A 14,415-nucleotide genomic window follows, 5' to 3' on the forward strand; every position below is an offset into this window, starting at 1 on the left:
GTTGGGGGGTATGGGTGTGTTCAGGAGAAAGTAAACTTTGTTCATCCTTTAAATACATCATGCTGTAAAGCATGGTCACTGCTCTAAACAGTGTTGTATTCATTCATTTCAAGGCAGCGGTCGGAATTTCCTGTATGTTATGTCTTCTGGCCACAAAGAAGGATATCCTGCAAGAATCATCACCTCCCAGTACTTCCCAGCAAGCCTTGGGCTGTGTGCTGTACGGTTCTGGTTCTACATGGTCGATCCCAAGAGTATGGGAGTATTAAAGGTACAGAGGGAAGGGAGGGAGGGAGGGATTTGTGTCTGAATGAAATATTCATCACATGTGTTTATATTTTTGGTAATCACACAACATCAATTCTGACTCCATTAATTTCTCATTTCTTTCTGGGGTATTGAAACCTTGGAAAGCAGTGCTATCACTCATCTTAATCTCGTGCAAGATGTATCTCATTCATGACTGCCACATGAACTCAATTATGGTCCGTGCCATTTAAGAGATTATGCAGTGAGAAAAGAGTACCAGCATAATCCACATGGATCTTCTGAAAACAACTTAGGTGGAGGTGACAGAAAAATGCAAAGGGAGGGAGGCTGATGAAGATCCTTCACTTCCCCCAAAGTGAAGACAAAGCAATTTTAAAATTAAGTGTATATCATCTCATAATAAAAACCATATGCGCTTCATTTGTAACTAATTTAAGACATGTTTATGCACCAAATGTAAATATCTCTAAAGAAGTAAGTTGCTACATTTATATTTCTCATTTTGTGAAATATCAGTGAGTTATTCAATCCTCATGAGTCATTTTGGACATTTTGACTTTGGATTAAAAGATAAGATACCAAAACACAATTCGGGGGGCCATAATTCGGGTTAGGTGCACATATGAAGTGCAAGGACTCACACAAGGATCCTAGTGCACCCCCCCCCCTTATGGGGAGTTGCCTCACAAGCAATGAAAGAGGTCTGCAGTTGTCTTATCTTTTTCTTCCCCTCTCTATCTTCCCCTCCCCTCTCAATTTCTCTGTGTCCCATCCAATAAAATGGAAAAAAAATAAATCACCAACAGGAGCAGTGGATTCGTATTCCAGCAATAACCCTGGAGGCAAAATAAATAAATAGATAAATAACAACAACAACAACAAAACAAAGAAACAGGAGTTGGGCAGTTAAGTGCACGTGGCGCAAAGCACAAGGACCAGCATAAGAATCCTGGTTCAGGCCCCCTGGCTCCCCACCTGCAGGGGATTCATTTCACAGGTGGTGAAGCATGACTGCAGGTGTCTATCTGTCTCTCCCCCCTCTGTCTTCCCCTCTTTTCTCCATTTTTCTCTATCCTATCTAACAGTGATGACGTCAGTAATAGTGACAATAATAACAACAACAATAAAAACCAACAAGGTCAACAAAAGGGGAAATAAATATTTAAAAATAAATAAAAACAAATAAAAACAACTCCTTGGTGCCAGGCAATAGCTCTGCCCACTTTCACATGTACAAAAGCCCCTGTTTGAGTCCTAGCACCATATGGGAGCATCATAACACCAGGGGAAACACCATGAATGTTGCTGCATTACTGTGGAGACTCTACCTCTGTCTGTTTGTGTCTGAATTTAAAAGTATGAAAAATTGACAAGGGAGCAGTGGAATCAGGCAAACATAAGGCTCTGGTGTCAGATTTCTCTACACCTGATTCAGAATAAATCAGCAATTACAAACAATTTAATGAAGTGATGGACAGTGGATTAGCTATGAAGCCATTTCCACAAAGAATGAAGATGACTTAGATCATAAATTCTACATTCACTGCACCAGCAATAGAAGGTGCTTCGAGATAATGCTAGAAAGTCATGTGATGCACTAATCAGCAACTACACATACATAATCATATGACAATCATATGAGTGATTAAATCATGGAACATGGTGCATAAGAAGTTCTTAATAATAAGGTAAGTGCATTTTAGGTTTGGAGCCACTTAATCAGGGTACTAGGTTAACACTTAATGAAGTAATCATTTCAAAGTGGTAACCTGTGTTCATGAGTTGCCCAGGAGGCTCTGGCTATTACCAGGAGATGTTACAACACAAATAAGAACATGAACCATTCTGTAATTATCACTTGTGCTACAGAAATTTTTCCAAGGGGGCCGGGTGGTAGCGCAGCGGGTTAAGGGCACATGGCACAAATCACAAGGACCTCCCCACCTGCAGGGGAGTCGCTTCACAGGCGGTGAAGCAGGTCTGCAGATGTCTATCTTTCTCTCCCCCTCTCTGTCTTCCCCTCCTCTCTCCGTTTCTCTCTGTCCTATCCAACAACAATGACAACAGTAACAACAACACTGATAAACAACAAGGAAGGGCAACAAAAGGGAAAAATGGCCTCCAGGAGCAGTGGATTTACAGTGCAGGCACCAAGCCCCAGAGATAACCCTGGAGGCAAAAAAAAAAAGAAAAAGAAAGAAAGAAATTTTTCCAGTAATATGGAGAAAATGTTACGTTTTAAATAGTACATTAAAATATTATTGATTTTGGTGATTTTACATTATTATGAAACTTGTTGAGAGGCTCTGTCAGTATTCCATGTACAAATTTATTCTTTTATTTTTCAAATACAGTTTAGTTGATGTTCCATATTAACCACTTCTCTTCTGGTTGTTCTCATAGTATATGTCGAACTTCATTGTCACTGTGTTCTTAAGAGGTGTAGACGGGCTTAGCTAGGGCAGCTTCTGGAATAATACTAAGTAGTGTTTGAGAGGGGAAACAATATCCCCATGCATAAAAGAAAGAGAGAACTGTGTAAGACTCACTGAAGAACCTCAGTAAAATTTTTCCCTACAAGCAGATTTTCAGGAGATAAGAAAATACCAATTTTAATATAAATTCACATATTCTATAGTACTTTAAGCAGAATTGTTTAATAAATATGCTTAGATATTAATTCTCAACATGTCACACATGTCCTTTCTTTCTCTCTGCCTCTATATCTCTAAAGAAAAAAAAAAGAACCACTGTATCTTTACTGATTTTCTGTTATTTTGAGAATAGACTCAAGACTCCCCACTTACATTATCAGTACCCTGTATTTTCATCTGATCATTTTTACTAAATGGAAGAGAAAGGTGGCATTGCACCTGGTTTGCCAAAGTGTTTTTGCTAGGATGTTTTTGTGTCACGCAGGGCACTACAGTAGGGTAAACCTTGGAGGACCTGTCAAATACACAAACATCATTTATCACAGTGTGAACCAGAGCTAATGTCAACAGCTTAGTGAGAAGGCTGAAGCTATGTGCAGATCCTGACTGCAGACATACTGGATAACTCAGGTTGAGAAAAACCATGTTGAGAGATAGTGTGCATTTTCCGCTGTAGATAATATAAAAACAAACCATAAGATAGTTTAAGTAATTCTGTAGGTTGTTATTAAATTATAAATTAGACAGGAGGGATAGTACCACCAAAAATGCAAAGTTGACACATAATAGAAGGAAGTAATCTAATTTGACCTTCAAAATAGACTTTCCCTTTAGAATATAATAAAAGCAGAAAAAGAAAAATGACCTGAAGTTGAGCAGCTATGCTGTTAAAAATTAAAATCAAGTCACAGTTTTAAGCTGGAGATGTGGGAATTTGCAAAAGAAAGTATTTCTTATACCTGCCTACAAAAGGTCTAGGTACAAAGTCACATTGAGAAAAGAACTCAAAATTAGCTTTCCTTGAGGTCTGGCAAAACTTCATATCCCATTAAGCTGAGTATGACTACTTAAAAATAAACATATTTAAATTTAAAGCAAAATTTTATTTCATGAAATATGTCAGTGTTTTTCCCATATAGATTCTGGCTTTAATTTATGTTTTGAAGGAGCTTTTTTCTGTCTTAAAGAATTCTATTTTGCACAATTCCTCAACACTATTTAAGTTGGTAGATTTTTTTATTTCTGTGTTTAACTTCATCCATTTTAGTTCATTTTGGTGTGTATATGGTATGAGGGTAAAGGTTAAAATCTCTTCCCCTGGCCTCAAACATACAATTTTTCTCAACACTGTTAATTCAGTTCTGTGTGCCTACCCTAACCCAGTCATTTGGCATGTCTGATTAGCATATGTTAAATTTTTTTATCCATATGTAAATCCTCAAAAGTGTGAAATAATTACTGCTTCTCAGATATAGATAGAAACAGAGATAAGTTTAAGCAAATCCTCTTTATCCTTACTCTGATTTGACAGTTTAAAAAAGGCGTTTATCTTTTTGTTTTTGTCAATTTCAACCCTTTAGTTTCAAAGCCATATACTGTTGAATATTTAGACAGTTGTGTCTCTTTGGGAAATTACAGACTTTAGTAGTATTCAACATCCTACTTTATACTGTTCCTGAAATCTTTCTTTGAAAAAGGGAGGGAGCAGAGAGGGAAGACAACAAAACTCCACTCACAGATCCTTTGGTGCTGATGGGTTGGTTAGAACCCACCTCAATACCCACATTACAATTGTGTCACCTCTCAAAGACCCTATCTCTTAATAACAGTCTCATTTTAAAGAACTGGGGTTTGACAAAATTACTACATCAAGTTTTTGAGGTCTCATTCAGCCCAGATTTCATCAATAGTGGAGAGATAGTGCTAGATGGTTAATTTTGAGTTCCTGATTATATATATATGCCAGGCAGTGGCACAAATTACAGTGTTCAAGGACCCAGGTTGAAACCCCTGGTCCCCACCTGCAGAGGGAACGTTCAGAAGTGGTGGAGCAGGTGTCCCTCTGTCTCTTCCCCTCTCTCTATCTCCCTTTCTTCTCTCAATTTCTCTCTGCATCCAATAATAAAATTAAATAAAAACTGTTTAATTCATATATATATGTGTGTGTGTGTGTACATATGTCATACCCATGTTAGAAAGTAGCTTGATTGTACAGAGCTCTGAATTTAGATTAAATAATGCTTCCATAAAGATTTGATTGCCTCTAACCCAATAAGAATTTTTACTTCACTCACAGTGGCTGTGCATTGTGATTCATGCATGCTCTGGTTTTACGTTGCTCTCATTTTCTGGTATATTTATTTTCATGATGTAGAGCTAATGCACTTGTTTGATGAGGGAGATAAGAATACATGAAGAGGGACACCACCTTCGTGCTCTCTTGGTCCCTGTGCCCTCTGGCGGGCAATCCTATCAGTTCTAAATCTCAGCAATTCTACCCACCCTGTGGAATTTAGGAAAAAGTGCTAGTATCAGCATTGCGGGGATTTGATTAATTACCAGTTGGTGACACATAGATAGACCCCTTTTCGAGTTTCTCCCTCTAAATTATTCCAGAATTTTGCTTTGAATGGTTGTTTTTCCAGAGGGGTGGATCCTTTTTGTACACCTGTAGATTGCTGCTTTCTCAGATTTGCTCAGATTTCAGAGCTTCATTTTGTTTAGGGCTTCCAGAAAGATCTGAGTATTTTTGTATATGGGAACTGTCTTCTTGGCTTTTCAGTATTTCTGTGGATTTATGTATATGCTTGTCTTTGCAGTGGAAAGTTCTTGGAGTATGAATAAATGTGTGATTTCCATTAGCCATCAAAATAAATTATTTTCTCAAAGTAGCTACAACTTTGGTAGAACAAACTTAAAAAAAAAGTCACTCAGGCTGGTAAGATGGCTCGTCTTGATAGTGTGCCTGCTCTGCCATGCACACAACCCAAGTGCCAGCCTGGCCACTGCAGTGGAGGAAACTTGAGTGCAAAAATATCTTACCATCTCTCCCTTCCTTCTTTCTCTCTTTGAAAACAGTCGACCTATAGCAGTGAAGCCCTGGTCAGAAAAACAAGGGAAAAAAAGAAAAAAGAAAACAAAGGGGAAAAAATAGAAAAGCCAATTGGTTTCAATTCTATTTTTTTTTCTATTCTCTCCTTTGTAGTCTATATTTTCTTTCACTGTCTGAAGGCATTGTGAATGTGGTCTATAGAGCCTTATTATTGCCTAAGAGAGAAAACATGTAAATGTGAGATTAGCATTGAATGTCATGCAGGCATTTCTGATACGAAGACCACTTTGTTGGTTATTTCTGGTTTCTGTCTTTGACAGAATGTGAGCGTAATAATGTAGAGTTAAATATAACAGACCATTTCAATTTTCATCTACATAGTAACTAACTTTTCTCAGTTCTTCCTCCTCAGATAATTCACTATTGCTTATTACAATCTGAGTGATAGAAAGAGCAGGGTATGAAATACAGATTGTACTTGAATAAAAATCTGTTCTAAGTTTTGTCTTCAACCACCTATCCCTCTACTTGCTTATGGTGAATTACTTAATTTTAGACCTCATAACTTATTTATAATTTCACTGACATCCAAACCCATAGGGGGGCACATTTATGTGTGAACAAGTAATAATTTGTACTGCTTGTGCTGTTGGGGGCCCCAGTTCCAGAAAATTATCATTGCTGAGTCTTGCATGACCCCTTTGGTAGCTAATGCATCTGGTGGAGTTTTCCTTACTTGTTTTCTTAGCTGTAACTTCAAGAAAATAATTTACATTTCATAAAGTCAACCTATTAAGCCTCACAAATTGTTTTTTTCTTTTTTAAGTTTACTAAGAGTTGTGAAACCATCACAACCCTCTAATTTCACCAAAAGAGACCTTGTGCCCTGTAATAGTCACCAATATTCTCCCTCATCTCCATCCAGCCTGTGGCAACACCAATCCATTTTCTGATTTGAGGGATTTGCTTACTCTGCAATTTTCATCTAGGAGGAAGGATGTAACATGTGCTTCAGTAATTCTTGCCTCTGGTCAGGCAAAGGTGTCTGACCTCTACTGATAGTCAGAGAAGTAGTTCATTGATGTCAGCAAGGGTAGTTTAGAGATGACCATTTCACCTGTCCAAATTAAAACTGGAAGGTGTGATAAAAAGACGGAAAAGAAGGGAAGAGAATGAGTCAATGTTTTTAGAGGACCAACCATTTAAATAATTGTTTTTCATGTTTTTAAATTTTTTATTATCTTTATTTATTGGCTAGAGAGAGGCAGAAATTGAAAGGTAAGGGGGCGATAGAGAGGGAGTGTGACAGAGAGACACCTGCTGACCTGCTTCACCACTCACAAAGCTTTCCCCCTGCAGGTGGGGACTGGGAGCTCGAACCCAGGTCCTTGTACATTGTAACGTGTACTCAACTAGGTGCACCACCACCCAGCTCTGAATAATTGTTCTAGTTGACATTGAAAGGAGAAAATTTTTTTCTACTAAATAGACAATTAATGTTATGAACACAAGTAAGGTACCTGCCACACAAGCTCTGCCGTTACATGATGTATAGTTTTACCTTAAATTTTTTTCTTAGTCTTTATTGCCATCAGGATTATGACTGAGACTTGGTGTCTGCACAACAAATGCACCACTCCTGATGGTATTTTTTTTTCTTTCTCTCCCCTTATTTTTTGTTGATAGAAAGGATAGAGTAGGAGAGGAAGAGAAACACTTGCAGCACTGCTTCACTGCTCATGAAGCTTCCCCCTGCAAGTGGGAATGAGAACTTGAACCTTGGTTCTGTACATGGTGAAGTGTGAGCTCAGCCAGTTGTAGCAGTGCCTGACCCTTGTACATTATTTTTATTTTTTTATTTATTTTTTTTTAAATTTTAAATTTTATTTATTTATTCCCTTTTGTTGTCCTTGTTGTTTTATTGTTGTAGTTATTATTGTTGTTGTCGTTGTTGGATAGGACAGAGAGAAATGGAGAGGGGAGGGGAAGACAGAGAGGGGGAGAGAAAGACAGACACCTGCAGACCTGCTTCACCGCTTGTGAAGCGACTCCCCTGCAGGTGGGGAGCCGGGGTTCGAACCGGGATCCTTATGCCGGTCCTTGTGCTTTGCGCCACCTGCGCTTAACCCGCTGCGCTATAGCCCAACTCCCTGTACATTATTTTTAAAGTTAATTTTATTCCCTTGGGAGTCAGGCAGTAGCACAGCGGGTTAAGCACATGTGGTGCAAAGCTCAAGGACCGGCTAAAGATCCCGGTTCGCGCCCCCTGGCTCCCCACCTGCAGGGGAGTCACTTCACAGGTGGTGAAGCAGGTCTGTAGGTGTCTAGCTTTCTCTCCCCCCTCTGTCTTCCCCTCCTCTCTCCATTTCGCTCTGTCCTATTCAACAACGACAATATCAACAACAATAATAACTACAACAATAAAACAACTAGGGCAACAAAAGGAAATAAATACATGTTAAAAAGTTAATTTTAAAGTATTAATAGACTTATTTTGAACAACTTTAAGTCTATAGAAAAATTGAGTGCAGTGCCCAGTGTTTTTATATAATTCTTATTATACTCTACCCAGCCTGATTTTTAACATCTTGCATTACTGTGGTATGTGTGTTACAACTGATAAGTCAATATCAATACTTTATCACTAACAGATGTGGTATGTTAAGGTTCACTCTTTGTGTTCTCTATTCTACAGATGACTTGTATTGGCTCTAGCAATATTAAAGTAGTTTCACTGTCCTAGAAATCCTGTGTTCATCCTTTTCAGCCACCCCATCTCCCTCACACCCCATTCTTCTTCTAGCGTTTGCCCTTCTTCCGTAGCCAGTCAACAGCGTCAGGTTGAGCCTGATGTAAAGTTTCGAGACCTCCTTTGAATCTGGAGAGGTGGCAGTCGTTGACTATGTGGGTCATAGTCTGTCTGGAGCCGCAGGGGCAGTTCGGGTCCTCTCTGGCTCCCCAGCGATGGAACATAGCAGCGCACTGGCCATGGCCTGTTCGATAGCGATTGAGGAGAGCCCAGTCATAACGTGCTAGGTCAAAGCCGGGTTGACGCTTGCAGGGGTCTGTGATGAGGTGTTTGTTCTTTACCTCACACCCCATGTAACCACTGATCTCTTTCACTATGCCCATAGTTTTGCTATTTCCATAACTGTAGATAGTTAGGGTTATACAGTATACAGTCTTTTCAGATTGCCCTCTCCCTGAGAAGCAAACAATGACCATAAACTTAGAGGTTTTTTTTCTGACATATTTTTGTGGCTTGATAGCTCATAACTCTTATATCACCATGCAATGGATGATTCCATGCAATGGATGCACTAAATCTGTTCATCTTTACACATTTGGAAGAAATACTTTGTTGCTTCCGAATTTTGACAACCATTAAGTAAAACTTCAGTGACATCCATGTAGGTTTTGCTGTATATATAAAATTTTAGTTCCTTCAAGTGGATGCCAAGGAGAAAAATGGTTGAGTCACGTGGTCAGAGTGTGCTTAGTTTTGTGAGAACTGCCAAGTTGCGTTCTGAACTCATGGTTTCATTGTTCATTTCCCCCCCACCCCCGAAAGAGAATGAGCTGCTGTTGCTCCTAGGAAGGTTGTTTGCTTGGTGTTTTCAGTGACCTTGGATGTTAGTTGTTCTAAGACATTTTGTTTCTATGTGCACCAAGCTCCATGCCTGTGTAGTACTGAGCATTTCAACTTATGCATATTTGCCTTTAGTGTTGCCTCTATGGTGAATTTATATTCAGATATTTCATCCAGTTTTGTATTGGGTTGTTTTCTTTTCATTGAGTTTCTGGGTTTTTTTTGCCTCCAACGTTGTCACTGGGACTCAGTGCCAGCACTATGACTCCACTGCTCCTGGAGGCCATTTTTTTTCCATTTTGTTGCCCTTATTGTTATTGCTGTTGTTGTTGCTGCTGCTGTTGTTGTTGTTGTTGGATAGGATAGAGAGAAATTAAGAGAGGAGGGGAAGGCAGAGGGGGAGAGAAAGACACCTGCAGAACTGCTTCACCACTTGTGAAGCGACCCCCTTGCAGGTGAGGAGCTGGGGGCTTGAACCAAGATCCTTACACCGGTCCCTGCGCATAGAACCATGTGCACTTAACCCACTTGCTGCACTTAACCATGTGCACTTAACCTGTCTCCCCCTTTCATTGAGATTTGGAAGTTCTTTGTATTAATATATTTTGGAGGCCAGTCCTTAGCAGTGTGTGTTTTAAGTTTTTTTTTTAAAACTCACTATACTCGAGTTTCCTTTTCAGTTTCATAAATGCCATCCAGAGCAGGTGGTTTTATTTCAGCTTTTCTATTCTAGAAATTTTAGTTTGGAAGTTTAACATTTATGGATATAAACCTTTGGAGGTTAATTTAGTATCTATATTACTACCTCATGGAATGGCATTCAGTTATTTAGGAATGTGTAATGATCTACATCATTTGATTTTTCCATTAATTTTACAATATTCTTTTTTTAATTTGTGTATTTAGTTATTTAGTTGGTTGTTTTTTTATTTCCATCATGGTTATTACTGGGGCTCAGTGCCAACACTATGAATCCACTGCTTCCAGCAGCCATTGTTTTTTTCATTTTATTTTTTTTCCTATGATAAGACAGAGAGAAATTGAGAGGAGAGAGATATAGAAAGGGAGAGAGAAAGTTAGACAGCTGAGTCCCGCTTCACTGTTCGTGGAACATCCTCATTGCAGAATGGGAAAATGGGGCTCAAATCTGGGTCCTTGGGCACAGTAATATGAGTGCTCAACCAGTTTTCACCAGTGGAGCATGTATGAAATAAAAGCTACCTCCTGGCTATATCTATTTAGCTTTCTTTTAAAAAAATTTTTTTTATTTATTTAAGAAAGGAGACATTAATAAAACCATACAATAAGGGGTACAGTTCCACACAATTCCCATAACCCCACATCCCACCCCCTCCCCTGATAGCCTTCCCATTCTCTATCTCTCTGGGAGTGTGGATCCAGGGTCGTTGTGGGTTGCAAAGGATGGAAGGTCTGGCTACTGTAATTGCTTCCCCGCTGAACATGGGTGTTGACTGGTCGATCCATACTCCCAGTTTGCCTCTCTCTTTGCCTAGTAGGGTGGGGCTCTGAGGAAGTGGCGCTCCAGTACACACTGATGTGGTCGTCTGTCCAGGGAAGTCTGGTCAGCATCCGGAACCTGGTGGCTAAAAAGAGAGTTAACATACAAAGCCAAACAAATTGTTGAACAGTCATGGACCTAAAGACTGTAATAGTGCAGATGAAGTGTTGGGGGTATTCCCTGCATGCTCTTGTGTACTTCTGCTTTCAGGTATATATTTTTCCCCTAGTTTATGGGCACGGGTGAACTTATGCTCTGTCTCAGGGGACCTGGACTATATCTATTCAGCTTTCTACATTATTGGATTGAACTAGCTAATATTTTGTTGAGAATTTTACATCTAAAATCATGGAGTTACTAGTGTACACTTTTCCTTTATGTAATGTCTTTGGATTTGATATTAGGGTTCCACTAGCCTCACAGAACTTAGAAATGTTCCTTCTATTTTTATTTCCTGGATAAGGCTGTAGAGAATTGACATAATTCCTTACTAAGATATTATTATTATTATTATTATTATTATTATTATTATTATTATTAGCCTACAGGGTTATCACTGGGGCTCAGTGCCTGCACTACAAATCTGCTGCTACTGGGGGCCATTTTTTTCCATTGTTGTTGTTGTTGCTACTGTTGTTGTTGCTGGATAGGATAGAGAGAAATTGACAGAGGAGGGAAGACAGAGAGGGAGAGAGAAAGATAGATACCTGCAGACCTGCTTTACCACCTGTGAAGCAACCACCCTTCATATGGGGAGCTGGGGCTTGAGCTGTGATCCTTACACTGGTCCCTGTTCTTGGTGCCATGTGCACTTAACCTGCTGTGCTACCTCCCGGCCCCCTTCCTTAGATGTTTGATAGAATTTTGTGCAACTATCTGAACCTGGTGCTTTCTGTTTAGAAATAATTTTAATAATAATTAGTTCTGTTTAGAATAATTATTATTTATTAAATTTTACTAATTTATAGGCCTATTATGGTTATCTATGTCTCTGAGTAACTTTTGGAAGATGTGAAAATAAATCAATTTATTTCATATAGATTCGAATGTTGTGGGTATTGAGCTGTTTGTAATAATCTTTATCATTTATTTGTTGTTCAGATAATCAAGAGTGATAGATCCTCTTGCACTGCTGTATTATGAAGCTGTCTTCTTGATTTTTGTGTTTTGTTTTGTTTTCACTAATGCAAACAGAGTAAAACCTTAGCAAATGTATTGTCCTTTATAATGAGCCAACTTAGACTTTCTTATTTTAGACCTTTCTTACTCTCTGCTGTCCACTTAGTTCTATAAAATTTCTCTTGTAGGCATTGCTTCTCATTAAACCATAAACTTTGATTACTTGTGTTTTTATTTAATTCAAGATATTTTTATTTTTTCTTGTGACTTCTTCTTTGACCCATGTGTTACTGAAATCAATGTTGCGTAACCTTCAAATATTTGGAAACTTTCCAGCTACTTTTCTGTTTTTGATGTATGCTTTAATTTCACTGTGGTCTAAAGCATACATTGTATGATTTCTATTTTTTAAAATTTGCTAAAGTGCATTTTATGACCCAGCATATTATGTTTTAGTGGCTGTTCTACATGCTTTAGAGAATAAGATTTATTCTGTTGTTACTGGATAAATTATTTTATAAATATAAATCAGAGATGATCTTTAATAACTATTTTATTTTATTATTATTTTTTGCCTCCAGGGTTATTGCTGGAGCTCAGTGCCTGCACCATCAATCCACTGCTCCTGGAGGCCATTTTTCCCCTTTTGTTGCCCTTGTTGTTGTAACCTTGTTGTGGTCATTGTTGTTGTTGATGTTGCTCATTGTTGGATAGGACAGAGAGAAATCGAGAGAGGAGAGGAAGACAGAGAAGGGGAGAGAAAGATAGACACCTACAGACCTGCTTCACTGCTTGTGAAGTGACTCCCCTGCAGGTAGGGAGCTGGGGGCTTGAACCAGGATCCTTATGCCGGTCCTTGTGCTCTGTGCCATGTGAGCTTAACCTACTGTGCTACTGCCCAACCCCCTTTAATAACTATTTTAAAAGATTGATATTTAAAGTTGTTGGTAGTTATACTGTTGTCTTTCAGATTTGAGACTCTTCTGCCCTTGTTCTTCCTTTTTAATATATCTATAATCTTTCATTTTTTTGTCTCCATTAGTTTCAATAGAGTATTTTATGTGGTTCCATTTTATCTTACTGTTTCAATACCGTTTCCCTGTAAAGGTTTCTAAAACATTTCACTGTGAACCTGCAAGATGCATGTATAAATAATTCTTGTACAATTCCAGGTGTCATCTTGTAGTTAACATAATGCCTTATAACAAAGTACTTAGACCACTCCTATCAACAGTTACTGTTTCATAAATTCACTTTTTCTCTAGTGAAGCAATTGAAAAAGAAGTATGAATAATAGGCTCAGAAGTGAACAAAACGTCTTCTCAAAGATAAAAATCAAATCACTGAATATATTGTGCCTATTACTATCTTTTATTTCATATATAATTTTAATTAGTGATTCTAAGAAGATAATGGTATTGTTATACTCCATTTCCACCACCAGAGTTCTGTTTCCTCACTCCTTCAATAGTAACCACTGTAGTTCTCCCAGCATCTTAGGTACAGAAATAGACATGACAAATCCAAACAAAATTCTGAATGATCAAAGAAAATATAGCCTCTGTAGACCCACTTCTTTTTTATTTATTTGTTTTTTATTTGAGAAAGGATAAATTAATAAATCCATAGGGTAGGAGGGGTACAACTCCACACAATTCCCACCACCCAATCTCCATATCCCATCCCCTCCCCTGATAGCTTTCCCATTCTCTATCCCTCTGGGAGCATGGACCCAGGGTCCTTGTGGGTTGCAGAAGGTGGAAGGTCTGGCTTCTGTAATTGCTTCCCCGCTGAACATGGGCGTTGACTGGTCGGTCCATACTCCCAGTCTGCCTCTCTCTTTCCCTAGTAGGGTGGGTCTCTGGGGAAGCGGAGCTCCAGGACACATTGGTGGGGTCTTCAATCCAGGGAAGCCTGGCCGGCATCCTGATGACATCTGGAACCTGGTGGCTGAAAAGAGAGTTAACATACAAAGCCAAACAAATTGTTGAGCAATCATGGACCCAAAGCTTGGAATAGTGGAGAGGAAGTGTTGGGGGGTACTCACTGCAAACTCTAGTGTACTTCTGCTGTCAGGTATATATTTTGCAGTATATGGATACATGTGGACATATGCTCTCTCTCACAGAAACTGGTGTATATCTAGGTTTTGTGACTTTGTTAGAAAGTGAACCACCTGGGATGTAATTAGAGAATACTATGAAAGGAAAGGTCTCACCCGAGTAATGAAGCTGAAGGGTTGTCATTCCACATGTGAAGTCTCTGGACAGTGTCTGAAGTGAAGCATGTTGAGGTGGCAATCGTTGTGTTGATTAGGTTGCGATCGGCAGATGCAGTATTATTTGATATGGATTGGGAGAGGCGTGCGGGAAAGTGGGCCCTATCCAAAGGTTCAAGGACTGGGGGAAGTAGAGGCTCTATAGTGGAGATG

The 14,415-nt window shown here is 39.0% G+C and overlaps 1 protein-coding gene across 1 annotated transcript in view; it reads left to right on the forward strand.

Annotated features, from left to right (window-relative positions):
- Positions 1-14,415, forward strand: part of MALRD1 (MAM and LDL receptor class A domain containing 1) — a 580,642-nt gene that overhangs the window by 426,859 nt on the left and 139,368 nt on the right. Inside the window, exon 32 of the mRNA XM_060192257.1 lies at positions 114-271. Coding sequence (XP_060048240.1) covers positions 114-271 — 158 coding nt within the window. The remainder of the gene's footprint in view (positions 1-113; positions 272-14,415) is intronic.

Source organism: Erinaceus europaeus, chromosome 6 (assembly GCF_950295315.1).
Source record: "Erinaceus europaeus chromosome 6, mEriEur2.1, whole genome shotgun sequence".
In the NCBI taxonomy this organism is placed as follows: Eukaryota; Metazoa; Chordata; class Mammalia; order Eulipotyphla; family Erinaceidae; genus Erinaceus; species Erinaceus europaeus.